The 27,473-nt window shown below is 52.2% G+C and overlaps 1 protein-coding gene across 1 annotated transcript; it reads left to right on the top strand.

Moving 5' to 3' along the window:
• Window positions 1-27,194, top strand: RCC2 (regulator of chromosome condensation 2). Its single transcript, XM_045548591.1, has 13 exons — window positions 1-203; window positions 1,235-1,527; window positions 7,160-7,253; window positions 10,986-11,129; window positions 13,707-13,838; window positions 14,211-14,299; window positions 15,074-15,188; window positions 18,585-18,751; window positions 20,663-20,843; window positions 21,121-21,226; window positions 22,138-22,210; window positions 23,963-24,040; window positions 24,772-27,194. Exons 2-13 carry the CDS (start codon window positions 1,243-1,245, stop codon window positions 24,874-24,876), a joined length of 1,569 nt encoding a protein of 522 aa, XP_045404547.1. The 5' UTR covers window positions 1-203; window positions 1,235-1,242; the 3' UTR covers window positions 24,877-27,194.
• Window positions 27,195-27,473: the final 279 nt, after the last annotated feature.

A 27,473-nucleotide genomic window follows, 5' to 3' on the forward strand; every position in this document is an offset into this window, starting at 1 on the left:
GCCGCGCGCTCGCTTGTCGCGCGGCCGCACATGTGTTTCTGTTTTGTGTTGTAGCATTTGTTCTGGAAGCTCGTATTTACATTTTAAGTGTATCTGGTGAGTGGGCCGGAGCCCTCGTCTGGGCCGGGAAGAAAAAGGAAGCCCTCCGATCCATCTTCTAGTTGCTTCTCTTTTTCTCACCGGTTTCTCATCACTCCAACCAGGTAGGGGCTCAAGACAGAGCGATCAGTTTGTGGGGTCTGGGAAAGTTTTTTTTTTTTTCTTTTTCTTTTTTTAAAAGAAAAGGTGTGTGGGGGGGAAACCTGGGAAAGGGGGGGTTGGGGGATTGAATGAATATAAAGGGGAAGGAAGGCGGATCCACGTGGTTTAATCGGAGACAGACAGAGATCCCATTGTTCAAAATCAATAAAAAAAAAAAAAAGCAGACAGGGGAAAGCGCAGGGGCGCCGGGGGAGCTGCCGGCGGAGCCGGGCACTTTGCGGTGGGGCGGAGAGACCGGCGGGCCGCACGGCCCGGGAGGGGGCCCGGAGACAGTGGGGTACCATTAAAGTTTTTATTTCTCGTGTCTGTGCGAGCAGGTGTCTGGGGCTGGGGGCTGGCTTTATTAGGGCTCTCCCCCTCGCGGGGGCAGTCCATCCCGAGGGATTCGGCTAATTAGAGCCCGAGGTCGGACCCCGGAGCTGGGGCTGAATTGGGGTCTCAGGCTGGCGGGGGATAGGGGACAGCACTGCATCAAATTGGGCGGACTTGGGGAGGGGGCACGGAGACAAAAGCAGCAGGTGGGGTGGCCGGGGAGCAGGCAGCTCCTTTACCACCCAGGTGCCAAAAGGGGATCCTTAAAGTGTCCCAAAGCCGCCTTTAATTAAGATCTGGGGGATCGGAGGCTCCTTTCCTTTGCCTTTACTTTTGGGGGGATCTAGCTGCAATTGTGGTGCTCTGTGGGCAAACCTAACCTGAGGATGGGCCGGGGGTCTCCGTCTACCCCCCGCCCCCGACAAGCGGATTGCAGTCGGGACTCTCGGCTCCCGTGCGGGATTCCCCGGAGGAGCAGCGCCGGGGCCAGGGAGGGGCGCGATTTCCTCTCCCAACTCGCCCCCTCTCCGCCCACCCCGCGGCCGCCACTTTGGGGAGGGCAGGGGAGGAAGTGGAGGCCGGGTGGCTCGTCTCCGCTCCCCTCCCCCCGCGCAGTTTATAACCCGTCCATTGTGCGCCGCTGCCCCGTGTCTCCCTCCAGCCGCGACCATGCCCAGGAAGAAGGCGGCGGCGGCGGCCTGGGAGGAGCCGAGCTCGGGCAACGGCACGGCCCGCGCCGGGCCCAGGAAACGCGGCGGCCCGGCGGGCAGGAAGCGCGAGCGGCCCGAGCGCTGCAGTAGCAGCAGCGGCGGCGGCAGCAGCGGCGACGAGGACGGCCTGGAGCTCGACGGGGCCCCCGGCGGGGGCAAGCGCCCGGCGCGGCCGGCGGCAGCGGGCAAGGCTGGCGGCGCGGCCGTGGTCATCACCGAGCCCGAGCACACCAAGGAGCGCGTCGTGAGTGCGGGTCGGGGGCGGCGGGGGGCCGGGGCGCGGGCAGCGGCGCGTCACGTTGCGCGTTCCGGCCGGGGGCGGCCTCGCGCGGCGCTCCCTCCGGGAGGCCGGGCCGGCGCAGGCCGCGGGCTGAATCATCGTCGCCGCCGCCGCCTCCGCACAACAAAAGGGCGCGGGTCGGGGCGCGCGGGCCGCGGCCTAGCAGACCCCGCCGCCGCCGTCGCCGCGCGGGCCGTTGGCGGTTGGGGCGCGCGCCCCGGGCTCCCGGCGGGGGAGGGGCGGCCGGAGCCCGCCCGCGCGAGGGGGTCATGGCCCCGCCCCCGGCGCCGCTCGGAGCCGACTCCCTCCTCGCCCCTCCCCCTCCCCGCCCGGGGAAGGGGACTTCGGTAAGTTCGCTCCGGCCGGAGGAGGGGGCGGTGGGCGGCACAGCACGCCTGCGTTCGGCCCCGGCCCCCCGCGCCCGCCGGTGCGCTCCTGTGCCGCGGGGAGGGGGCGGCCGGCGCTCTGCGGGGAGTGGTGGTTTGCGCCGGGGCTTTGAGGTTCCCGCCGCCTCGGCTCCGGCGCCCCGGGGGGGCGGGGCCTGCCGGCCGCCGCGCATGCCCCGTGCGGCCCTGCGCCGCCGAGAAGGCGGGGGCTGCCGGCGCCGGGGCGGGGTGCGAGGGCGCATGCCCGGGAGAGCCCTCCCCCGAGGTCGGGAAAGCCCCCCGGCTGAGCGGTGCTTGGGCTTTGTTTGCAGCTTGCGGTCCGAGGCTGCGGGGCTGCGGGATGCGTGGTGTGGGCTGTGTTGTGGCCCCACCCCCCAGTGAAGAAGTATCGCCCAGGGTCTGCATGGGCTTCACTTTGCTCAAATCTTAATTAAGGTCGTGGCTGGCTCAATCTGCGCGCCTGCAAAACCCTGCGGGGCCAGAGATAGGAACGGGCGGTCCACATCATCCCACCAGAACTTTGTGCGAGTTTGGTGCCGTGTGGGACGTGCTTTTGAGAAGAGCGTCAAAGCTTTCACCAGATTCTCAGATAACCTCAAGAAAGAGTAAGAGCTTCTTGTTAGGGCTTGGTGTGTCACCCTGAGAGGACCGTTTCCTCCCTTGTGTCCCTGTTCCTTGGGGTGTTTAAGGGTTAACAGTACCAGAGTGCTTTCCCCTAGTAGGACCTCAGGCAGTGTTAAATGGTTGGAAATAATACCTTTGCTGCATCCACTTTATAGATAAGGAAACTGGGGCACAGTGTGAGGGCCTTGTCCAAAATCATGGATGGAACTAGATTTCCAAATGATGTCACCTATAATGCTGTGGCCAGTTTTGCATGGGAAAATGCTTTATATAACTGCCTTCCCAGGAAAGCGTTAACAGGTTAGGTGGTAGGAGACACTGACATGTCTTGATGCCAAAAGGTCTTACCTAGGGACTTGAATCAGGACAGTGCCAGGACAGTGGCTAGAGTAGCCAGGAACTGGAACAGCAACTGTTATCCTTTGACAGATCACATCTACTGTGTCAGACTCCAGACTTTTGCCCTCCAGTCACACTGTGTTAGGACAAAACTAAAAAGAGGCTTCTGCCTCTCCTGTATTCTATTTTCAGTGAGTTTTCGAAAAGCAAGATTGTGTTTGAATATCTGTCTGCTTCTGTAGTTGTCAGCTGCACTGCTCCAGTTGCCAATGCATTTTGTTGTCAAGAAGTAAGAGTATTAGCCCCCTGCTGAGATTCGCCAAGAAGGTAGGCACTGGCTCTCCACCCAGCCCACCTCTGCGTCTGTCTCTACCTGCGCCAGCGTGCGTGAATCCGGTTTGTCTCGTGGAAAGGGCACATTTGTTGATCTTACTGGGAGGTTCTGTTGCTTTCTGAGTAGACAACAGCAGCCCCTTGCAGTTTATATGGGTTTTACATTTACATCTAACATAGCTTTTAAATTCCTGTTAACACACATACGTACATATAAAAAGGAACATGTATGTGCATAAGCAAGGATTTAAAAGCTACATATTCCTTCCTGCATCCCCTTAGAAAAACTAAGAGGGCCTGTTAGGCAGATTTCCTTTGGGCTAGTCAATGCACTGTCCTGGGATAAAAGCATCCAGGAGACTGAGGATTCAACAGAAGATGCTGTTTTATGTCTCTTGGAAAGTGACACAAGTTGAAGTTTTCATTAGCGTCTATTGAGTTTGGCCCAGAGTTAGGGCTAGGCCCATGTAGCTCCATTGCCTTTCCATAGTGCCATAGGCTGGCACTCTGCCCCTTGTCCTAGATTGGCTTCCTGCCCAGTATCCCTGACCCCAAGTTCCTGGTCTCCAGGGAAGCCCAGGGTCTCCCTCTTCTGAGCAGGCCTGGGGACCCCGTCTGCTGCCACAGGCCAACAGCAGTCTCTAGCTTGTTTCAGAAAGAGCCTTTTTACTGAGCATTTTGCAAGCCTTGCCACTGTTCAGGGCTGCTTGAAGGAGGAGGTTTGTGTGAGAGCAGCTGCCCTGGAGTCTTCTAAAACCTTCAATGTTGCCTTCAGTCACTTCCAAGCTGTGGATGCTGGGATGGTGGAAGGTGACCCAGTGCTTGTGTTGTTGAGGGACAAAGTTGTCTTGAGTAAAGGATGAGTATTCTTATGTTCAGTCTCGGGAAATGCTCACTCTGAGGACCTGAGGTTTGGGTATAGTTATGTCATATGAGCATCTTGTCATTGTCTGGGGTATATTCAGCCCTAACTCCTTGCGAACCTCATAACCTTGTAAAGCAGGTAAAGCCAGCAGCGTTGGCCAAATCCTGGAAAACAGGTGAGTGTCACGCAGGCCACCCAAGTCTTTGTAGTTTTCCCAGTCTTGGGTTGCTACAGTTTTGTGGACCCTGCGACGGATCTGTCCAATCTGAAAGGAACAAATAAATACAACTGAATACCGAGCATGGAGCTGTTTCAGTTGATAGCCCATTAGGGAATTTGTTGCTGCCGGCATTCTTCTCAACAGTCTTTCTGGCTTCAAGAGGCAGTGGTCTTCTAAATGGGGATGTGTTAAAAGGTTGACTCTCGGCCTCATAAGCATGCTCCTTGCACTTGGGCCGTAATTCAAAAATCGCTTGGGAGCAGAAATCCCATTTTGTTGATTGAAGAAGCTCAGTGCCTTTTGCTGCCGTGGCCGTCCATCTTGGCCCCGGTTATGTGTCTAGGTTGCTGGGAGGCAGTAAGGCAAAGTGAATTTCCCTCATCGACAGAGCAGTGTTGAAGACACCGAGTTCTTCCAGAAAACAATCTCTTGGCCCATCAGTGAAGGCTGATGCAGCCTTAGAGGGCTACCTGGCCTTCTGACACCTGCGCTCACTGGGCCCCTCCGGATGGAGCCAGCAGCCATCGGGGTCTCTCTCCCTTGGTATGGGCTGTCTTAGGTCTGTGACAAAAGGGGATGTGGGCTGTGACTTCTGTTGTTTTAATTCTTTATTTCATATAAGGAACAGCTAGAGATAAAAGTAAGCGGCTTCTGGCAAACAATTTTTAGAAAATGTAGTCACCTCCATCTAATGTGGGGGGAAATATGGTCCATGACAAAAAATTTGAGTAACAGTTAATGCCCTTCCTAGGAATCAAACCACTGTCGCTGGAGTGGACTCAGTACACCAAGGCTTTCCCCGCACACTCTGATCAGAAAGGTTGGGTTTTTGTATAAGCGCTTAGCTGGCTTGATGGGCCAGTAGCCACGAGCCCTTGACCAGATGTGCAGGTCCGGGAAACCCCCCCACCCCAGGCAGTGGTGGCGGGTTCTGGCAGTCTCTCTACGAGGCTATGCTCTGTGGCCCGAAGGAGCAAAGGGTCCTGGGATGGCGGCGGCTCTGGTGAAATTTTGCTGTAGTGAGTGCCTCGCAGTGTTGGGTGGTTTGACTTCAGTGGTGAATGCTGAACACTGGTGCCCTTGAACCTCTGCCTGCCTGAGGAGGCTGCCTGGCCTGCAGTTGCTGACATCCTGGCCCCCTTTTCCCAGTAGCTACCTCTCCCCCAGGGCCTTAGCGCCCTTCCCGACCCCCACATGACTCGAGGAATAGTAGAGCACAAGTCAGTGACTTGGGCAGAGAACCCAGGGATCTCTCTTTCCACAGGGACTTTGGCAGAACCCACTGGTTGTAGACCTGTAGAATATTCCAGCCAGGCCTGCCAGTTAAACAAAGAAGGGGCGATAAGCAGGGGAAACTCGGCTCCGATGCAAGTAATCTGAGTCTGGGTGCTGCAGGGCTTGGACTACCCCTGACTAAGGTCGTTCTCTAAATAATTTAAATGTGGCCAAGCTGTTCTCCATTCCCATGCTGTTTCATTTCCCCTTTTTGTGCCGCCTGTAGGATGTGTTCCTATAGATTGACCATCTTGTTCTGCTGCATACATGTGGCCCAAAAGGCAAAGGGAATGGGACCTGCACTGGGGGGTGGGGGGGGGATGCCTGTAACATCAGGTTTGGGTCAGGTAAAGTTCCCTAAGAAATGGAATTCGTTGATCGTGAAGATGTGTCATCTTAAACACGGGTGAACCTTGTCGTTAGAACATGTAGCAGGGCAGTCGCCATGTAGAGGTTAGGGTGATCGGACCTGGAGCCGGCCTTTTCTCTTCAAGCCTTCCAAGAGCAGCTCCATACGTAAACAGAAGAAACTTTCCTCTCCTCGTCTTGCAGTCGTGGAGAGGAAAGCAGACAGCGAAGTCGACGCTTCCCTTGCCAATAAGCGCTGAGTGGGTCATTCAGAATTGAGTCTTTGACTAACAATCCACTTTAAAAGTGTGTTTTGACATTTAAGGAAGCAAAGTGCTGAGAATATTACGAGTGCCACCCAGAATTGGACAATGGCATTTTTAAATGACATAGATTTTCATTGATAGTTTTGAGAGTCGGTGGCTGTAATGACTTTCTATGTTGAGAGACTGAGAATGAGACTTGAAGTGCACTGGCTGGTGGTAACAGCCTGTCCCTGAAGAGGCCAGGCCCTGGGGAGGTCCCTGTTTCCCTTGCTTGGTCCCCTGGCTCATGGACAGCTGGGCGAGTGAGCCATTGAATGCCACTTGCGTCAGATCCTCCCACACCCTTGTCTTCCTCCAGTGGCGAAATTGAACACCATCTTCTACTGTCTTCCTTCCTGATTCCCCACGGACAGGCTCTTGGCACAGTGGGCAGCAAACGGAGGGACGACAGGGAGGGCGCCTGTGGGTGATGGCCGTGTGGAAGTGACTTGGGGCTCTCAGGGCTTGGGCTCCACAGGTGGAGCGCTGTGCTCACTGTGGGAGAGTGTAGACTTGGCCCTCAGGATGAGCGGGTTTTAGTACCTGCTGAGTGACATGGCTGGCTTTGTGCATAAATCTATACAGCACTTTGCAGAGTGGAGGGGAAGAATAGGATTCGGCTTAATTTTTAGTCTTTTGCAAAAGCTATTTTAAAGAAAAGTCAAAGAATGAAGGTGAGCCTAGGCATACCAAGTGAGCTGCTGCGGGCAGGTTTGAGGTCACCCATGTTGCAGTGTGCTGATGAGGGGGTGACTGCGGGCTCTGTCCAGGTGCACAGCCCCCTGGTGACACAGCATGAATGATGAGTTATTTTCTTTTTTTTACTGCTGTTGTTGGACAGTCTCGGAAAACTAGAAGCAGCTTTAAAAGCTAATTGTTGTCACTTTCTCTGTCTCTGCAGAAACTTGAAGGGTCGAAGTGCAAAGGGCAGCTTTTGATTTTTGGGGCAACCAACTGGGACTTGATTGGTCGAAAAGAAGTGCCTAAACAGCAAGGTATGAGAACAGTTTCTAAAAATCCATTGAGTGCCTCCTACGTGCTAGGTGTCCAGTGCAGTTCTGGTGGCCACCTGCCAGGTAGGTATTCCCTTCATTCACAGAGAGGCCAGGTGACTTGCCCAAGGTCACACAGCCACTATAGTGATGGAACTGGATTTGAACTCTGGTCTCGAGTCTCTCACTTCACAATCCTGCTTTTAGAAAACCAATTCCATTAAGATTAAACAGGAAAATATATAGGCTGGGCGCGGTGGCTCACGCCTGTAATCCTAGCACTCTGGGAGGCGGAGGCGGGTGGATCGCTCGAGGTCAGGAGTTCGAGACCAGCCTCAGCAAGAGTGAGACCCCCGTCTCTACCAAAAATAGAAAGATAAGATTTGGACAGCTAAAAATATATATAGAAAAAATTAGCCGGGCATGGTGGCGCATGCCTGTAGTCCCAGCTACTCGGGAGGCTGAGGCAGTAGGATCGCTTAAGCCCAGGAGTTTGAGGTTGCTGTGAGCTAGGCTGACGCCACGGCACTCACTCTAGCCCGGGCAACAGAGCGAGACTCTGTCTCAAAAAAAAAAAAGAAAGAAAGAAAATAGCATCCGCACATGAGCATTGACACCTTTTATGTCTTCCTCACACCACTTTCACTACAACGAAGAGGCTGGTCCTGTGAGATGGTGTCAGAATGTCCTAGGCATTTGTCAAATGTCAGATGTTTCAGAAGACGCCATATTTCTTTGCAGGCTGCCAAATTGTCACAGGAACTGGTTTGACAGAATAGTCTGGAGAGAGGGGAGCAGTGAGGTGCTAAGATGTAACTGTTTGTCCCCAGTTGTCTTTAGAAAATTGGTATCTATGCTCAGGGGAAATGGGCCCATCCAAGAGAGGGAAGACTGCTGGCACATAGCCACATTTTATGGCTTCTTGATTTTATTTGGAAAGATTCCTAAAGTACTTCCAACATTGCTTTGCCCCATGAGCAAATATTTGCACACTGGCACGCCCTAGCGCCTTAAAACAGGGGCGTTGGAGATCATCTTGTTCCGTGAAAACCGCAGGCGTCTCAGCAGCGCGTGGTCCAGCTGGGTGAGCAGTGGGTTTCAGCCACAGGTGGCGGCGCTGCCTCTTGTGGAAAATGCCCAGCCTTCAGGACCAGCCCATGGCGGGGGGCAGGGGCCACGTCCACACGGTGGCTGGTGTCCCAGGAAGTACCTCCTGGTCTGTGACGACATGAGCCCCCAGTGCTGAGGTGCCTCTCTGCCAGCTCTGTGCCCGAGTTGCGTCATTTCTCAAAGCTGCTTCTGAGCTGAGCGGCACCCTCAGTCAGAGGCACAAACCCAGGGAGGGGAAGTAAATTCCAGAAGGAAGCAAGTGGCAGGGCCTGGGTCAGAGCCAGGTTTGCTCCATTGCCTCCTGCAGATGTGGCGTGCGGTGGAGCTGTGCAGGGCAGCAGGGAGCGAGTGCCCCCCCATCAGCACAGCCTCCCCCAAATTCTGGGCGTTTACAGAGCAGGAAAGCCGCCTGGGATCAGAAGCAGACTCTGCTGTGCTCTTTTTTGCCCTAATGAGGCTCATTTCAAGAATGCTTTTCCATCTGCACCCATTTCCAGCTTTACTTCCCTGGTTTTTCTCAGTCCCAATGAAGGCTTGTGTCATTTTAAAGTATTTTTAAATACCTTTAGGCCTTCTGTAGCCTTGGCCAGTAGACATAAAGGGAAGAGGGGGAAGATTTGTTTCCCCACTGGTGCCAAAAGTGAAGGGAAGCATTTCGTCCTGCCCCCGTCTCCTCCATCCTTGTAGGGCCTTGCCTCAGGGCCTGGTGGACCCCGCGTGTACATTGCAGCGGATCTGGTAGGGTGGGCAGCACGATGTCCTGTTCCCTCCCGGGATCGCACAGTGATCCACGCTCTAGCTCTGATTGGGACCAGGCCCCAGGGATCTGGAGGCCGCGGGAATTAACAGCCATCAGCCTGACTGTGGAGCCCGAGACGGCTGCGGGGGTCAGTTTGACTCGGACCCCCCTAAACTGTTCCGTGGGAGGCCAGAAGGAACCCAGCCTTGCCTCTCTTGTGAGCTCATGGCGTCCTGGGCATTGCTATTCCTGGAGCCGCTGCAGGGAAAGATGCTTTGGCAAATCTGTGAGCATCTAACCACCTGTGCCATGTTGTGCCACGTGTCAAGCTGGGCCAGGTAGGGCACCTTATACCTCCCTGACCGTATCCCCTGACGCCGTGAGCTGTTGCAACATGTATATTGGTCCTTGTCAGTCATGCCACTGTTTTGCCTTCATGACAAACACCTTAAAGGGTTTCTCTTTTTTTCCTCCTCCTGTGGGGTTTTTTTTTTTTTTTTTGGACAGGGTCACTGTCACCCAGGCTGGAGGGAGTGATCCTTCTGCCTCAGCCTCTCAGGTAGCTGGGACCACCACGCCCAGCTGATCTTTCTTTAATAGTTACCTAAACCTCATGTCATTTAGGTGCCTCCTTAGGTTTCTTGTGAGAAGTTTTAATGTAGCCTGTGAGGCCGTCGTTTCTTGTTTGCACTTCCCCTGGAAATTGATTTTTGTTTTCACCTTTAAGTAGAGCCGAGTCCTGGGGCGCGGTGCCTACTCTGTAGCCCTCTGAGCGCCTGTCACTGAATGAGGGGAGCCTGTGGCGCCCCCTGCTGGGGGCTGAAGGTGGGACTGTCCAAGATAGTTTTCCAGGGAGCTGGGACTGACGGAGAAATCATAGCCTTTTAATCAGTCCTGACAGCCCAGGCAATCCGACATGCTTGATTTGGCGGTGGCAGCGTTTCAAAAGAGTCACCAAGTCCTGGAAGCACTCATGGGAGCCCAAGAGTGAAAAAATTAAGCTAAAAATTGGCCATGTTCCTGTCCACTAATAGGGTAAAGTGGGGATTGTGACATTATTGAGCCCTTACTGTGTGCCAGGCATTTCTGAGGCCCTAGGCCAAAGAGGGAGACCACAGCTGTGGCCCTCAGGTGGCTTGTCACAGAAGGGGTCATCACGTGAGTGCACGGGGCGAGTGCTGCGGTAGGCTGTGCAGGGCTGCGGTGGGGGGAGTTCTGAGCCGCCTTCCAGAGGAGCAGCGTGTGACCTGAGCTCAGGATCAAGTAGGAGGCGGGAGGGACATTCTGGGGGGAGTGAGTATGTGGGCAGACACACTGGGAGACCTGGGAAAGGAAACTCAAGGGGCAGGAGTGGAGCCGGCTTAGCAGGGCCCCTCCTCAAAGGGCCTGGGAGACGCGCTAGGAGGGCAGGTCGTTCCCAGGACGATGGGGACACTCAGGGTCATAGCTTGGAAAGAGCCTTCTGGCTGCAGGGTGGAGGCCTGAGGAAAGCACGGGCAGGGAGTGAGGAGGTGACGCAGGTTAGGGGACAGGTTAGGGCCATAGGGCAAGGGAGGTTCCTGGGGCCTGGCCCTCAGCCTGCCCTGACACTTGCAGGTGTGCTCAGCAGTGCTTGCGGGTCTGCAGCATGCGTGAGGTCAGGGCCAGAGATGGAGGTGGTGGCTGGCCATGCCAGGCCTGGCCAGCTCCTGGGGCGGTTTGTCCCTTGGAGGCATCGCACATATTCAAGATGCAAACTTGATCCTCCTGTGGCTCCCGACTGCCAGGTACATAGACTGCCAGGTTTGTGCCATTGGGAAGTGGCCCCTTGGTGGCTAGTGATGCTTTGAGGGAGGTATTCTTCCCCTACCACCCCTGGGTGTTGATCCAAGTTCTTCTCTTTGCAGCTGCTTACCGCAATCTTGGGCAAAATCTGTGGGGGCCCCACAGGTATGGGTGCCTGGCGGGGGTCCGGGTGCGGACGGTGGTCTCGGGCTCGTGTGCTGCGCACAGCCTCCTCATCACCACGGAAGGGAAGCTGTGGAGCTGGGGTGAGTACCTCTTTCGAGCTGTCCCCGTGCAGAGCTTCTGCTTGCCTAGAGGAGAGACCTGGGCCATCTGTGAGGCTGGGCTCTGTCGTTAGCAGCCCGTTTTCTCGTCCTGATTTCGAGCTAGTCTGGTCCATGCCCTGCAAGTGAGCCCCCTCATCCCCCCTTTTGATGTTTTTCTGTGCATCCATAGCCCCCTCATTCTATGATTCCTTGTCTTGAAGCAGCTTCTTCTTGAATATTCTGACTGAAGCTTGATCTTTCTGATACTGAGGCGCCTACAACCCAAAGCCTGTTTTATTTTAGGTGGGCTGTCCTCCAGTGGACAGTCCCTTCTTACGCTGCAGCACGGTGTGACAAAAGATCTCTGTTCTTGCCACTCTAAATGCACTGGCTTACATACCTTGCGAGTCCTGTCGGAGGCAGGGAAGGCACCGAATCTGCAGCCCCAGCCACCGTTTCTGGGCTTGACGCGAGGTCGTTTGTACCTCACCGCCCGGTTCATTTCTTACCTTTCCCCAGATATTATATACTTTGCTTTTTCGGATTAGATTTGCTTTCCCTTCTGCTTTCCTCACCTGGGTACTTGGGATGGGTTCCCTGTCCTTTCCTGGTGGCATCTCCTCTTTGATGTCAGTGTCCTCTGCAGATGGCTTTCCCATTTCCTCTTCCAGATCATTAATAAGGTATTGACTAAGGCTCATTTTATTCTCAAGCCCTTCTGGTAGCTCCTGGACTCTTCTTCCAGCTGGGCATGTTGGCATTTGTCCCCACCCTTTGTTTCTGGTCCTTTGGCTAGCTTTTAGTCCATATGACTGCATTTTTATTTCGGTCTGTTTGAACCATTTTTTTGTGGTTTCATGAGCTGCTGTAGCAAAGTCCAAATATATTAACATCTGTTGTCTTCCCTGCACTCTGCTAATTTTGTAATTCTGTTGGAAAAAAACTAACAAGTGTGTCTGGCCCAAATTTATACTTTATAGTCTCTTGATGACATGCTGACATCGCCACGATTTTTATTTTCTCCCGGTTGGCATCAAGGTGTGTCCCTGCTCCCAAAGCACCCCTCCTACTCTCGTTTCAACACTGTATACAGCCTTTATGTCAGTGTTCCAAACTTCAGCTATCTTATTTCTACTCTCTTTGCTGAGCTTCCCTTAACGGGTGGTTCTAAAAGCATCCTCTGTGCTGACCTGTGGGCAGGGAGCAAGGTGCATCTTGCTGTCTAGGTGTGTGGTCCCTGAGCAGACTAATGCTACAGGGGGGTGTCACAGAGGGGCGTTGTCCAGCATCCATGGAATTAGTGCCACGGGAGAGTGGGTGATGTGTGGCTCGTGTGGTGTCTGCCCCAACAGGCCTCTCAGCCTTCCCCACACGTGCCTCAGCACGCCAAGCCCAGGCAGAAGCTGTGCCCAGCGCTTGTTCTGCATTTCACATGCCTTTCACCGTGAACTTGAGCAGCTCCCATTGGAAGCTGGCATCTGCCGGAGTGCTGGTGCTGGCCCTTAAGCCAGATTTTCTTTAAGGGCATGTCAGGGATGTTTTCCTCCTGGTAGTGCAACACCTCGTGTGGTTGGAGGCCATCCACTGACTCTGCAAGCCTCCTGCGGGACCACTGGTGCCGTCTCCTTGGCTCTGCTTTCTCCTGACTTGTGAAGGTGAAAAGTTCATCATTGGGAGTGGCCCGTTGAATTCTTTTGTTTTGGAACTTGTGTAGCCTGTGTTGGAAACTAGGTAAGGTTTAGGGGCTTCTAGCCCTCCTTTTGGCCCAGCCAACTTGCCACTGTGTTTTGGAGCTGTTTTCCACAGGGCCTTGTGTGTTGCAGAGGACTTGGTGGCAGGGAGTGGCCCCCTTGGGCCTGCCTTCCACAGGAAATCACAGATCCATAGATGCGGAGCTTTGACAACATCTAAAGCAGCTCCAGAGGTGGAGCTGGCCCCTGACAGGGTGGGTGTGTGTTCAGGGCAGGCCTGTACTTTGACGCCGGGGGGCCATGTAGCAGGGGTCCTGTGAGGGGCAATCCTAGCGGGTGGGGTCAGCACTGTTCTGTGAGCACCATTCACAAGGCAGAAACTGTCCACAGTAAATGCCCAGGGCACTGAGGTACTTAAAATTTGTCAGCCAGGTGTCAGAATGGGTACTGTCTTAAAATACATCTCAGAGGGGGTGGTTGTCTTGCAGGCACTATGGAAAGTGGGAACTGTATGTTTCCATGAGCATGCCTGCCTGTGTGCGGCATCCGGGTCAGACTGAGCCTTTCTCCCATTTCCCTTGGTAGCAGAGGTGTGGGAGGTGCTGGAGGTGTGCACAGGTGTGTCCCACTGCTGTCTCAGGGAAGAGGATTGGAGACGGTGCAGCAGGCGCTTGCTGTTGGCTGCACCAGATCTTATGCAGGTCACCCAAGCACATTCCAGTGGGCAGAGAAGCCAGAATGTTCTTTTCCCTGGATCTCGGCAATTGAGTCTGGAGGGTACCTTCTAGGAGACACAGATTGGCCTCATTTGAGAGAGTGTGCACTGGCCCTGTGGCTGCTTCGGCCACCCTGTCTCCTTGCCACTTTATCTTGCTGTGATCCGCAGGTCGAAATGAGAAAGGGCAGCTGGGACATGGCGACACCAAGAGAGTGGAAGCCCCCAGACTCATTGAGGGTCTCAGCCATGAAGTGATCGTGTCGGCAGCATGTGGGCGGAACCACACCCTGGCCTTGACGGGTAAGGAAGTGGCTGGTTCCTTCTAAATTACGCAAGAGGCCAAATGGTCCACCTTGAGGGTGGGGTGGAGTCACTCTTGACCAAGATTGGAAAGATGCCCTGGGACCCCAGATGGTGGGTGGCTTCTGGTGGGCATCGGGAGCCTCCCCCATGATCACAGGAAGCCTGTCCAGGAGTCTGAGACACGTCTCCTTGTGTTTTTCTGCACACCCAGTTTCTGGTGTGAATTGGTTTTGCCCCCAAGTACCCATTTCACCATATTTTGGACTCTCACTTATATTCTGCCTGGCAAATGGACTGTTTTTATTGTTCTGATGCTTGTGATTCCAAATCTGGTTCAAAACATGAAGCATTATTTTTCCTTCCTTCTAGACACAGGCTCTGTGTTTGCGTTTGGGGAGAACAAGATGGGGCAGCTGGGCCTTGGCAACCAGACAGATGCCGTCCCCAGCCCGGCACAGGTGCGTGCTCCCCTCCTCCCTGGCTCCCGCGCCTCCGTGGCTTTTTGCTTCTCTAGACTTTGGTGTTTGGTTTCTTAAGGGGGGGGGGGGGCTGTGCACTTCTCCCATTGTTGTGAGTTAATTGACCCCTTGTAAAAGGAGGGTCCAGATGCCTTAAGTGGCAGTCAAGTTATGGTCTTTAAAACAGGTTTAGTTGGTGGTCAGGTTGAAAACTATTTTTCTTTCTAAATGGGAGAAATTTGTTAGAGAGGCCTTGCTTTAAGCCTGTTCTATTTATTCCAAAGAAAGTGAGAAATGTTATATGGATGTAATTGTATTTATCTGCAAATGCTGTTTGTATGAACTCACCTGCCAGGTGCTTAGAACACAAATAGAGGTAGATATCTCTTATTCCTAAGAAATTTAGGATTAAGTTGGAGGGGTGAGGTTTGTACCTTAAAAATGAACTACAAATATAATATAGAAGAATGCTAAGTGCCTGATTAGTGGTTTAGGTGATGAAGGGAGGGACTTGGATTTCTTGATCTTGAAAAGAAACAGTGGCTTTGAACTGTGCTCTATACTGGGAAGGGGCGGGGGTCATGAGTGTGTTTCTTTACATATATTCTGAGCTTCATATTATAGAAGTGCTCTCAGCTTTTACCTTCAGAATTGTTGAGTTTATTAAATACCTTTGTAACCTAGTAATTGTTTCACACCACCATGCAGGGAGGGTAGAGACTTTTTATCAGTCCTTTAAAAAATGACTGAAAGTCTACTGTCTTTTCTTTTCAGATAATGTACAACGGCCAGCCAATTACCAAAATGGCCTGTGGGGCTGAATTCAGTATGATAATGGACTGCAAAGGGAACCTCTATTCCTTTGGGTGCCCTGAATATGGTCAGCTGGGTATGGAAATATATTTTTTAAAAGCTCTGTAATCTATCTGGATATCAGAACCAGAAATCAGTGTGGGGTTGCACACATGTGTTGGAAACGTGGGTAATTGATCGCAGATAATAGCCTTTATCCATTAAGTGGATCTCACGTTTAATGGAGCAGTGTGTCGTAATTCACAGGGCTAGAGAGCGTTCCGCCGGCTGCCGCAGTGACAAAGTCAGGCCTGGAGTCTGACAAAAGATTCTTTCCTCTGATTTGGGAATTCATTTATATAAAGGGATTTCAAAGTTAAAAAACACCTTCATTCAGTTTCACATTAAAAGATTTGCCTTTATTGAAAATAGGAAAACTGCACAAGATGAAGGTTGTTCCGAAAACCCGGCCTGGGCGTTGTCTCAGCTCACACGTGAGGAGCTGCGTTCTGTCCAGGGAACGCCCCGTCCCAAACCCTTGCCCTGTGTGTGTCTCACTGATGAGACAGACTCACAGAGCGCTGCTCGGTGAGGGCGAGCGGGGAGCTTCCGTCCTCCATCCTCCCCTCCCGCCCGGCCTGGCCCTGCCCGTGCGGTGGGCGCGGCGCGGGCGCCCCCTGCCGGCCGGCCCGCGCGCCGCGGCCGGGATCTGGGTTGCCGGGTCTCGCGTCACCAGCCGGCAGATGGAACGTGTATAAATAGAACGCAGAGACGCGGTGGCCTTGGACTTAAGGGAACGGTGACTTTGTGAAACTAAATATACCCCGAGTCAGAAGTGAAGAAGGAAGTGCAGCCCTGTGCGCATTCCTGTTGGTTGCCGGGGAGTTGCCGGCCTGTTGGAGAGCCGTTTCCATGGCCACGGCCGCTCCGGGCTAGATACCGGAAGTGCAGGGCTGTGCTTCCGGCCACGTGCGCGGCCCTGCAGCCTCTGGCCTCCCCGACTGAGGGCTTGGCGGGCCTAGCAAGCCAGGGAAACGCAGGGGTGGTGGTAATGGTAGAGGCCAACGTTCGTGAGCGGTCGCTGCGGCCGCCGCTCGCCGTTTACACACTTTGTATACATTCCTCCTCGCCCTGTTTGTACTCATTTAAAGGTAGTTTGGGAAGGTGGCTTGATTTGGGGATGTAGAATTGGTCATTCTTGACGTGCCAGCTCGTTTTAAAACATGTTTTTGATCTCAGATCTCATTGTTTAGATCCAGACCAGATCCCTTTTAGAATTAGAACATAAGCGTGACCTTGGAAGTGTGTCTGTCGCCAGCACACACACACTTGCGTTCTCTTTTTTGCAAGGCGTGTACTGAGTCAGGTAAGGCAAAGATAAGAATGCCACTAGCTCTATTTTAATGAGCTGTCACTTCTCTAAAAGAATGGGGAAGCCCTCTTGTTCCACGTTTTCTGGAGCAGTTGCTGGCCTATAATTTACTTTGGGAGAAGCCAGTTATTGTGTGCAGCTCCTTTAAAGGAGGTAGAAGGGAAAACCAGTCCCAAGATGTGCTCCCTCTGCCTCTGGGACTGTCTGGCTTAGTATCCATCACTTTGATACCACATAAAAGGGCCTCCAGAAGTCATTTGTTGACTGATTTATTGAAACCTTGTCCAGAAGAGTGCAGGTGTCTGAAAAATACCATTTTCGTTTGAGAAGTAGCTCCCGTGTCTGATGATGCACGCTATTTACTATGATGTCCTTAAATTCATCATAGCTTTGAAGTTTGGGGAGTCTCTTAGTGGCAGTCTCAGACTTTGAAATTGACAGGCACATTCCAGTGGAAAGAGAATATGTGAACATTAGAGAATTGGTGTCATGCTATGAACTGCTTATGAGAAGAATGTTACAAGGCAGTGCCCTATAAACCCACTAATTTTATCCTGCTTATTTTAGTTGTGATTCCAAGATAGAGTCGCTCCTTGGTAACCATGGGGGTTGATTTCAAAACCCCTATAGGTACCATACCAGAGGGAGGATGCTTGAGTCTCTTATGTAAAAAAATGTATGTACAGCCTCCTGTATACTTTTTTTTTTTTTTTTTGAGACAGGGCCTCGCTCTATTGCCTGGGCTATAGCATGGTGGTGTCATCATAGCTCACTACAACCTCAGATTCCTGGGCTCAAGCAATCCTCCCACCTCAGCCTCCCCAGTAGCTGGGACTACAGGTGTGTGCCACCACTCCCAGCTACGTTTTCCATTTTTTGTAGAGACACAGGGTCTTGCGATGTTGCTCGAGTTAGTCTTGGACTGGCCTCAAGTGATCCTTTTGCCTTGGCCTCCTAAAGTGTTAGGATTACAGGCCTGAGGTGCCACACCGGGCCCTCCCATATATTAATGCTTTAAATCATTTCTACATTATTTAGAACACCCAATACAGTGTAAATGTTATGCAAATAGTTATTATACTATGTTGTCTTATTCATATTGTTTGTTATTGTTAATTTTTTTTGTGATTTCCCCCCCCCCCCAATATTTTTGGTCTGCAGTGGGTTGAATCTGTAAATGTGGACCTGTGGACACAGAAGGCTGACTGTTTAAATAACATGGTATTCTCTCTCACACACCAGTAAAGTGTCAGTGTGCAAACAAGCATGCCATGGAGGGAGGGAGTGGAATTAGCCACAAGCGAGGCCTAACCTACATACAAACCATGATATGACAGTTTTGCGGCTGATGAAGTGATGATTGCAATGTGAGGCTAGAAGTAGTTTATAACTACAAATAGCAGCGCTGCCAATGTGGTGTGTAGCTGCAGGAGCAGAGTGTTCTGGTGTGTTCTCAGGCCTGTGCAGCAGCTTGGCTTCCAGTATGTGCTGTGCCGAGCTGGGTCCTTGGGAACTGTTGCCTTGTGTCAGTTACAGCATATGAATTGCAGGCTTTAGCAACCCATAACCATACGTTTAAGTTACTGATAAATCATAAAAACAGAAGTATGGACTTGTGTGTTGATATTTTCTGTCCATTCTTGGCCCATCTGGGGCTCCTTGAGGTCCCCCAACTGTGGCACAGATGGTCCTTGGTGTAGACCATTCTTTTGGATGAGCAGCTTCCCAACTTTTTTGACTGCAACCCATAGTGCGGAGTGAGTTCTACGTTGCAACCCAATCTGAACGTAGAACACTGACATACAACATAATGTCCTTACTATGTAGAGTATCCTTTGGTGTTTTTTATGCTATTCTATTAATTTTTAGAAAGTAACTGGTCTCAACTCACAAAATTGATTTCATGACCTGCTAATTGGGCTGTGCCTCAGATGGGAAAATGCTGCCTTTGTTGACCAAAGTGTGGGTAAAGTCTGGACTGGCCAGATGGGGGGTGGGGTGCCCTGGGCCTGCTGCAGACTGCTGGGGTCTGGGATCTTGCCTACTGCGGTCAGCGAGCACACTGCCACGTCGATTGTGCCCTGTCTGTGGTTGCTGATGCTGGCTCTGTGATCACTACAGGACACAACTCCGATGGGAAGTTCATCGCCCGGGCACAGCGGATAGAGTATGACTGCGAGCTGGTACCCCGGCGAGTGGCCATCTTCATTGAGAAGACGAAAGATGGGCAGATTCTGCCGGTACCAAACGTGGTTGTGCGAGATGTGGCCTGTGGCGCTAACCACACAGTAAGGCTTGAGTTTTTCTTTTCAATTCCAGAGAGTCATGCCAGGGTAGAGGGTGTTTTTGTGCCCAAGTGTCCCAACACTTGGCTTCGGCCAGGAACTGATCCCAGGTGGACATTCTGTGTTCTTCAGAGGACTTTGTCCCATTCATGTGGCCCTTGGGCTGCCTCCTTTGTTAACTTTTCCCATGACTTCTACAGACATATCTAAACATGGAGACATTTTGCCACCCCCATCCCCCCATTATACAGTAAGCACTGTTTGGTGTTTGGTTTTTGTCTTAACAGAGTATCATGGACATCTTCCCAGGTCAATAGATAATATCCTATACTGGGGAATTGAATAGTTTTTGGTTATTAAAGTTATTTCCTTAAAGGTCAGTTTATATAAATTGCAACATAATTTTTCTATGTGTCTTTGTATCTTACTTGCCTCCTTGTAGTTATTTACCATGTGAATGCCTGTGAGTAAAGCTGGATTCTCTTCTGTTGAAAGAGCCTTGGGCTAGGAGTCCAGAGACCAAGTTGGTGCTCCTGGCTGAGTGCTCTGTGCCCACCTCCTTTCCAGGATTCTTTACTGTATGATAGAGCACTGCGCATTGGCTAGGATTGGCGTAGGAGGCTTTAGTTCCTGCAAGGCTGAAGACTGTGATTCTGTTTTGTCTGATGTATTAAATAGGGCAAAGAAAGTTGGATCTTATTTAGAGCCTCTTAGATCAAGTTTTCTAGTAAGTTGTACAAAGATACTGAATTGGTGTGTCACAGGTTGGTGGAGGAAAGACACTTTATTTTCTTATGTTTTTATTTTTTTTGAGACAGAGTCTCTCTGTTGCCTGAGCTAGAGTGCCGTGGCGTCAGTCTAGCTCACAGCAACCTCAAACTCCTGGTCTCAGGCGATCCTCCTGCCTCAGCCTCCCGAGTAGCTGGGTCTACAAGCATGCACCACCATGCCCGGCTAATTTTTATTTTCTATATATTTTTAGTTGTCCAGCTTATTTCTTTCTTTTTTTTTTTTTTAGTAGAGACGGGGTCTCACTCTTGCTCAGGCTGGTATGGAACTCCTGAGCTCAAATGATCCACCCACCTTGGCCTCCCAGAGTGCTAGGATTACAGGCGTGAGCCTCCGTGCCCGGCCTGAGGGAAGACGCTTTAAAAAGGAAGATAGACTTTTAATACATCAACTGCTACACTAGGGAAAAAAATTTTTTTCCTTGGGGCCACGGTGTTTTATTGTGAAAATAGAATAAAAACTTCGAGAACAAAACAATCCTTTCTAATTTAATGAAAAATTTGTTATTTTTTTTATCATTTTCTGTGCATGAGTTATATGCAACTTGAAAAATAGTTCATGTGGCTCCCAAGATAGAGACGTGTGAGTTACATATGCTTCACGAGGCCCCGAGCTCAAAACCAGCATGCATTAAATACAACTCACATGGCAGCTAATGTGCTAAGTGGTTGAAGTGTCTTTGCTCACTTCACCAGGAGCCAGTGCAGGTTACCTCTGTGTACCTGTAGGAGAAGGAGGCCTAAAGAAAAATCCAGGACACGGAGGCCTTTTCTCCTTTGTTCTTTCTGCAGTTTAATCAGTGTTTTAATAGGAAATTGAATGCACTGCCTTACTGTGTGGAGACATAAGCCCTCCTGCTTCCGACCAGGGAAGGGGAAAGACTTGTGGCTTAAACAGAACAAGACTGGAAAACAGTTCCCGGCAGAGAAAGTAGCAGACCGGCCTCCCATGGAACACAGGGTTTTGCCAGCCGTGCTCCTGCTGGCTGCGCCCCCTGCTGGAGGCAGGTGGAGATCAGCCTTAATGTTGCTGCTCCTGTGCTGTTAGCTGTTGCATCAGGTTCTCTGGACAGAGTGGTGACCCCTCTTGTCGCCTGTTCCAACACTGTTTCCTCTCTCCCTACAGCTGGTCCTGGACTCTCAGAAGCGAGTCTTCTCCTGGGGCTTTGGTGGCTATGGCCGGCTGGGCCATGCAGAGCAGAAGGACGAGATGGTCCCTCGGCTGGTGAAGCTGTTTGACTTCCCTGGGCGTGGGGCGTCCCAGATCTACGCTGGGTACACCTGCTCCTTCGCCGTCAGTGAAGTAGGTTAGTCATTTCTTCCCTCACCTGTGCCTCAGGACAGAGGTGTCCAGAACCGAGTTGTGGTTTTTCCCTCCGTTGCAGATCAGTGTTCTGCTGTGGAACCACATGGCCCTTGCCCTGTCCTGAGACCATGAATCTCGAATCTCTCCCCAGTGTTCTTTTAAACAGAATGCCCACTTGTCATCCAGCCCTTTTGCCTTTCACCTTGACGGTGCTGAAGGTGAGACTTCAGCTTTTGCGATGTCTGGTCACACTGGGAATGGGTTTTGTCTTCTCCCAGGTGGTCTGTTTTTCTGGGGGGCCACCAACACCTCCCGTGAGTCTACCATGTACCCGAAAGCAGTACAGGACCTTTGTGGCTGGAGAATCCGGAGCCTGGCTTGTGGGTAGGTGGCAGCATCTCCTGGTGACTGTGACGTCTCTTCCTCCCCCGGGGGTGTTAGATCCTGAGAGGGCTCTGCGTCTGCTGCCAGGCCGTCCCTGTCAAGGCGTTTTGTGCACTGAATCGTTGGGGGCAGGAGGGGAGAGGGCTTGGGAGGCACTAGAACAGATGGCTTTTCCCTGTCTTTGGGGGTGGGGGTGCATTTTGAAGATACTTGTTTTCCAAAGAAATATACAAGCAGAGATTGATGTGTTCTGCTTATGTTGCAGGTTGGAAATTATTTGTAGTTGGAAACATAGTTGGATCTCAGTTACTCTGACACACTGGGAGGAAGAAATGCTCTTTGTATCCGTGGTTCTCAGTGCATTTCAGGACGCCTGTTGCGTTCTCTAGCACTTATTGATCAGGAGTTGATTAATCAACTGGCAGGTGTTGGGAGGACAGTTTGGGAGGGGTCAGTGTGGCTTTAATCAGTTGAAACCTCTAACCCTGCCTGAGTTACTGTGCAGGCATGCCCACCACCTTGGGAATGGACTTTTGCTTCATCCTGATTTGGTCTGATCTTTTACCAGTGTGTGTGTCTTCCAAAGTCACCTCCCACCAAGAGCCCTAGAACCTGGGGCGGGGGTGGGGCGGCTAGGTCTCCTGCCATTGGATCCTAGCCCAGACTTTTCAGGGGTTCTGTTTATTCGAAGTGTTGAGTGGCCTGCATGGGACAATCAGTCTTAGGGTTCAGGAGAAGCCTGTTGGCCCCTTTGTTGTGTTTGTTACTTGGAAATCAGTACATTATAGAGGTTTTAGCGTGATGTCCTTGGTTTTTAAAAGCATTAGCTCACACCCATGCTTTTGAGCAGTACCCACGTGGGCTCAAGGCTGGGCTCCTGGGCGTGGTGGTGACAGCCTGCCTGTTTGCAGGAAGAGCAGCATCATCGTGGCTGCAGACGAGAGCACCATCAGCTGGGGACCATCGCCAACCTTCGGGGAACTGGTAAGGCGTCCGTGGGGACAGGTGGGGCCCCATCCAGGCGCCTCTCTCCCGGATTCTCTCAGGAGAAAATGTGTGGGCTTTTTTTTTCTTTGTTGCATTACTTTCTGCAACAATCTGTAATCTTTGGGTCTCATGAGCTTTTAAGGATGAGTCTGTGCTGATCAAATAATTATGATGAAAGTGATCTCTGTCCACATTGTAAAATACAGAAATTGGGAAGTGTCAGATCCAGTTTCCTCTTGCATTTTGTAAGCCATGATTGGGATGCGATTGTGGTGCTTGGGTGCTGGGAAATGGGCCTGTTTGTTCCCTCTACTGTCATTTTAACTCTTGGCCTCAAGCGATCCTCCCACGCCAGCTTCCCGTATTGCTAGAATTACAAGCGTGAGCCACCATGCCCAATCAGTGGGAACTGTCATTTTAAACCGATGAGTGTGCAATGATCGAGTGTAGGTTGTCGGGCCAGCCTCATAGGCGTTTTTGGGGACACTTCCCCTTATTTTTCCTAAATGGGGTTTCAGTCTGTGTTCCAGTTTTCAGTCTCGATTACTTGACTGATGAGAGCCAGTAGCCCTCAGTTTCACACTTGGCCTTCCCCGACCCAATGTCTTTCATTTTTCGGTCCTGGTCCTAGGCGAATCTTTAACTTTTTGTTAAGAATAGCTTGGCTGTGCAGCTCATCCTGATGGGCCTCCTGCTCTAGTCATGATTTCATCCTCAGCTTGGCTCTTGGTGGTTTATCTTGGCTTATTTCCTGCTAGAAACATGATTTGTATCTCTGCCCTAGCCTCGTGGGTGGGAGCCAGCCCAGATGATGGAGATGAGGGGAAGGAAGGGCTTTTCCTGGTCCCGTGAGCGGTGGCTTGGGTGGATGGGCGGATGCTCCTTTCCTCGGGGCTCTGCACACCCTCCACAGTCTGCTGCGGGGCGGGGGGTGCGTCAGAGGCCGCCCGATTTGAAACATTGAAAGGCACGGAACCTGGTCCAGTTCTTATGGATTATTCTTAGAGGAAGAACAGATGTTTTTTGGGGCCTTTCAGAAATAGACTTTGACCTTCTAAATAGGAATTTGGAAACTAGAGGGGAAAGGGGGGGACTTTTGGGGAAGCCTCTCAGGGGTGTGGGCAGACGCCGGGCTGGGGCGTGCTGCCTTTCTCGCCCTTCAGGACCATCTGTTTCAGCTGAGCTGGGAGGTCTGTGACCTTTAAGTCACCTTTGCATGCCCCACTCCCCAGCTGTCCTTGACCAAGTCCTCCTGTCTGTGGCGTGGGGACGCTGGTGCCCTGCAGTCATCACTAATTGGTGCTCCCTTTCACTCCCAACATCTCGTGGTTTGGATGGTGGTTATTTGGCAGAGTGTCAAGGGCACGTTGTTGACCAGTGTTCTCAGTGACCTTGTCATCCTAAAAGGCTGCAGTTGCTGTTTCTTCCCGTATTCATGGCGTCATCTCCTGTCACCTTTCTGTACTCCCCAAAAGGGCTCCATTATCGCATAAACAACTACAGGTTAGAACTGAGCGCCTTGGTGTCTTCCTCAAGTTAAGAGCGCATCATCTGTTGGTAGCTTTTGTGGGAAATGTTGGCGACCTGGCCCCTGTATCTGAGGGTGGCTGGGCTCAGTCACTGAGGGGCCAGAGGGTGTCCTCTCTGGCTCTGGTTAGCGGCTTGCTGGGACATGGCGCCGTGAGTCCCCACTTCTGGACTGAGCCACATCGATCTGTGTTTGGTTGAGTGTCTTGTTTGCTCTGCCAGGGCTACGGGGACCACAAGCCCAAGTCTTCCACTGCAGCCCAAGAGGTGAAGACTCTGGACGGCATCTTCTCGGAGCAGGTGAGTGTGGGCAGCTGTGCCCGTGAGCGCCAACAGGCGCTTGGCAGGGAAAGGGCAAATCTTGCCTTAGATCTTGAGCAGCTTCCCGGCCACCTTGCACTGGAGTTTTCTAATGGGTAACAGCCAGCAGCAGGAGAAAGAGACAGTGCAAGGGAGTAGTGGCCAGGCTCGGTGGCTGTCCTCACTCTTGATGACACACGCTGCAGTATGGCCACAGCAGATTGATCCCCAGGCGAGCACATCATGGCTCCATTGCTCCTTCACTGGAGACTTGGATCCCACTGCTGGGCGGGGGGTGGGCAGGTCCGCCGAGTAGAACTGCGCGAGGCAGATGGCGGGGCAGGGCCACTGCTGCCAAGTCAGCCAGGCTGACAGCCCTGTCTGCGGAGACACAGATGGTACGCACCTCACCCAGAGGTGCGCCAGAGAGACGCATACAGTGGGGAGCTGGAGCTCATGTCTCTGCCTGTCCCTGTTGGCAGAGACAGTTGTTGGCTTCCTTCCAGCCGGGTCTCCGTGGCAGCCCGAAAGGCTGAGGCTGGCAGGGCATTGGTGACAGGATCGCGTGGAGACTTGCTGTCCTTAGCAGAGGGTTTTCACACGCATCTCAAGGGTCCCCCGGTTCTCTCCACACCGACCTCTTGGCCAGCCCAGCTTCCGCTGTCTGTTAGTGGCTGGCCTTGATGTGCTGACGCGCCCCACGCACAGCCAGTGCCGATGTGTTCTCGCAGGTCGCCATGGGCTACTCACACTCCTTGGTGATAGCGAGAGATGAAAGTGAGACCGAGAAAGAGAAGATCAAGAAACTACCAGAATACAACCCCCGAACCCTCTGATGCTCCTGGAGACTCCTCTGGTCCCACACCTCTCGCGGCAGCTGTCATTTCCATGTGCACTGGGACGGGAAGTCAGACGAGGAATTTAAAAAAGCAAAAGTTGATCGAAGGTGCATTTTTGTTAGACTCCCCGAGGTTCCGTTTTATAAGTGATCCAACGTTAACTACCTTTTTCTGTATGCTTTCCAAAGTATGTTTTTTTCTCTTAATGTTTAATTAAAATATTTGCTCATAGTTGACTTACCATTCCTACAAAAAAGGCAGAAACTTTGAGCAATGTAGGTTTTATCCCTTCTCCTAAATACACTTCCCAAAACATCCCTTTCCATTCGTGATTAGCACTGTGACCCGAGTGGGTGCTGCGTGGAAGAGGAATCGCCATTTGCTCAGAAAAGATGTCCTTACAGGAACCGGCAGCATCCAGGCAAAGACGGTCCGTGGGGTCATCTCCATCCAAAACCACGCTTGCGTCTTTGGAGCACCCGGGTCGCTCCTTCCCCGCTTTTTCTTGCAGACCGGCTTATTTTGTTCCCCCGCGGCTGCTTGCGAAGCCCGAGCCTTCTGGCTGCACCATGAATGGAATCTGCCGTTTCCCCCCTGGTGGGGGTTTCGGGTCTGTGTTTAGCCATTTTTATCTATTTTAGCTGTACAAGAAGCCCAAATGAAAATCAGGTGACTGTGGAACCATGGGGACTTGGGGGTGGGGCAGAGGTGGGGAACATTTGTATCTGTTCAAAGGTCCGGCTTTATGGCTCCCTGTGGAGCCCGGGCCGTCACTAGCACTCGCCAATTAGAGATTGATCAGCCAGCAGTGAAAAGTGCTTTCTCCAGTCCCTGCAAAGAAGGATCAACCCTTTGTCGTACCAGCCTTTATCGCCTTTGTGCTTCAGTCTGTCTTTCTCTTCCCCCCACGCCCCCAACTCCTGGGTCCTGCCTGCAACGGGCGGTCCTGTTGCTGAGACTTGGGGTACCGTTCCGCTAACCCAGCTCTCTTTAGTCGCATTTGCTTGGCTCTGGTACCAAATAGTTGGGATTACTGAAGAAGTCCCCCTTCCCTGCGTGTCAGCGCCGATGCTGTGACTGCCACCCGCTTCCCGTCAAGTGCCCTCTGCCCGAGCTTGCCACCGATGTGCGCTGCGCTGCGTGAGTTACGAGGTGCCTTTCCCGGAACCCTCCGCTCACTTGGACCCAAGAGAGGTGACAGCTCTGGCTGGGACTCTTGGTTTCCAGAGGGTCTGGACTGGTTTGGGTGCTTTAAAATAGATTTTTAGTTCAGTGGTGCTTATGGGGGAGGTGGGGATAGAACTTAAGTGTGAGACTTGGGTGGATGGGAAAGTTAAATATTGGTCTCTTCAATTTTCTTTGCTTTTGCTATTGTTGTTACCATTTGTCATTGTATCTATGTTAAAAATGCCAAAAATGATCTAGTTGTTGTTGTTTTTTTCTCTATCTTCCACCCCCGTCTCTCCTTATGGGTGACTTCTGCCCTTAACAGTATCTGTCCTGGCCAGTTCCAAGGCCTTGCGGGAGGAGACAGGCCTGCATCTTTCTAAGAGTTAGTCTGATTTCATGCTCGTCTCTCTGTCCTGTGTTCAATCAGTAGTCCAGGGGAGAAGCTTCTGCAACTTCAGAGCTTCTGCTAAACTAACCTAATTTGTCCAGATCACTCCTGAACCACCACCTCTGACTCAAGCTTCCACGTGACAACCTAATCAGTTTCCCTGCTTAGGCCTCTTTCCTTGCACGAAGCTCAGGCATCTGTGCTCTTTGTACTCTCGGGTGGTGTGGTCACCAAGAGGGTTGAGGAAGCAGTACCCTGGGCCCTGGCATTCGCAGGAGGTGCCCTGGGCAGAGCTGGGCTTGGGTCCTCCGTGGACTTGCCTAAAACCAGCCTCAGCCTCTTCTGGAACCCTTGCCAGGGACTAGAGAAGGAAAGGGACCTTCCAAGTAAAGACTGCCCTGTCCCCCCGATTGACACCCCCCGCCAACTCCTTTTGGCTTAGATTTTAAATGAACTTCCTAAGGGGGAAAATCCTTTCAGACAAGGAGTTGGCTGGGGGGGTGCTGCACTCCTAAAGGTACACAGCGGCCTGGCCTGGCTGGGGACGTGCTTGGCACTGGCCCCGAGGGTGTCTGACCCATCTTCAGCTCAGGAAGGAGAATTTGAAAGAAGAGGCTTAAGAGTGCAGGGAAGTTGAAGAGCAGGTTGCGATTTGGTCAGAGGTGCCTGGTTTAGTGCTGTAATTGTCTTATTTTTTTTTTATATATATATTTCTTGGAGTAAACATTTTAAATAAACTACATCATTGTTTACTCTGTCTTGGCTTTCATGTTTCTTCTTCAGTTAGCAGGTATCTCCGTGTCCTCAGCTCCTCGCACGGGGGCGCCCCCAGCCCTGGCACCCACAGAAAAGGGTGTCGGAGAAGGGTGGCTCTGGGGGAGCATCTAGGCTTAAACCACACGGGGGTGAGGTGAGTAGAGCCCCCAACTCTGCCCCTGTAAATGGGGCTGGGGGGGATGTCAGTGCCTCAGTCGTCCAATTCAGAAATGGTGTATTTCCTATTCTCGCGGTGGCTTTGAAGAGGGTACGGTGAGGT

The sequence above is a fragment of the Lemur catta genome, chromosome 3 (assembly GCF_020740605.2).
Source record: "Lemur catta isolate mLemCat1 chromosome 3, mLemCat1.pri, whole genome shotgun sequence".
In the NCBI taxonomy this organism is placed as follows: Eukaryota; Metazoa; Chordata; class Mammalia; order Primates; family Lemuridae; genus Lemur; species Lemur catta.

Coding starts and splice junctions, on each gene's coding strand:
- RCC2 (XM_045548591.1), top strand. CDS start 1,243: ATGCCCAGGAAGAAGGCGGCGGCGGCGGCCTGGGAGGAGCCGAGCTCG. Junction 11,130..13,706: donor AGGGAAGCTGTGGAGCTGGG/GTGAGTACCTCT, acceptor TGTGATCCGCAG/GTCGAAATGAGAAAGGGCAG. Junction 24,041..24,771: donor ACGGCATCTTCTCGGAGCAG/GTGAGTGTGGGC, acceptor GTGTTCTCGCAG/GTCGCCATGGGCTACTCACA.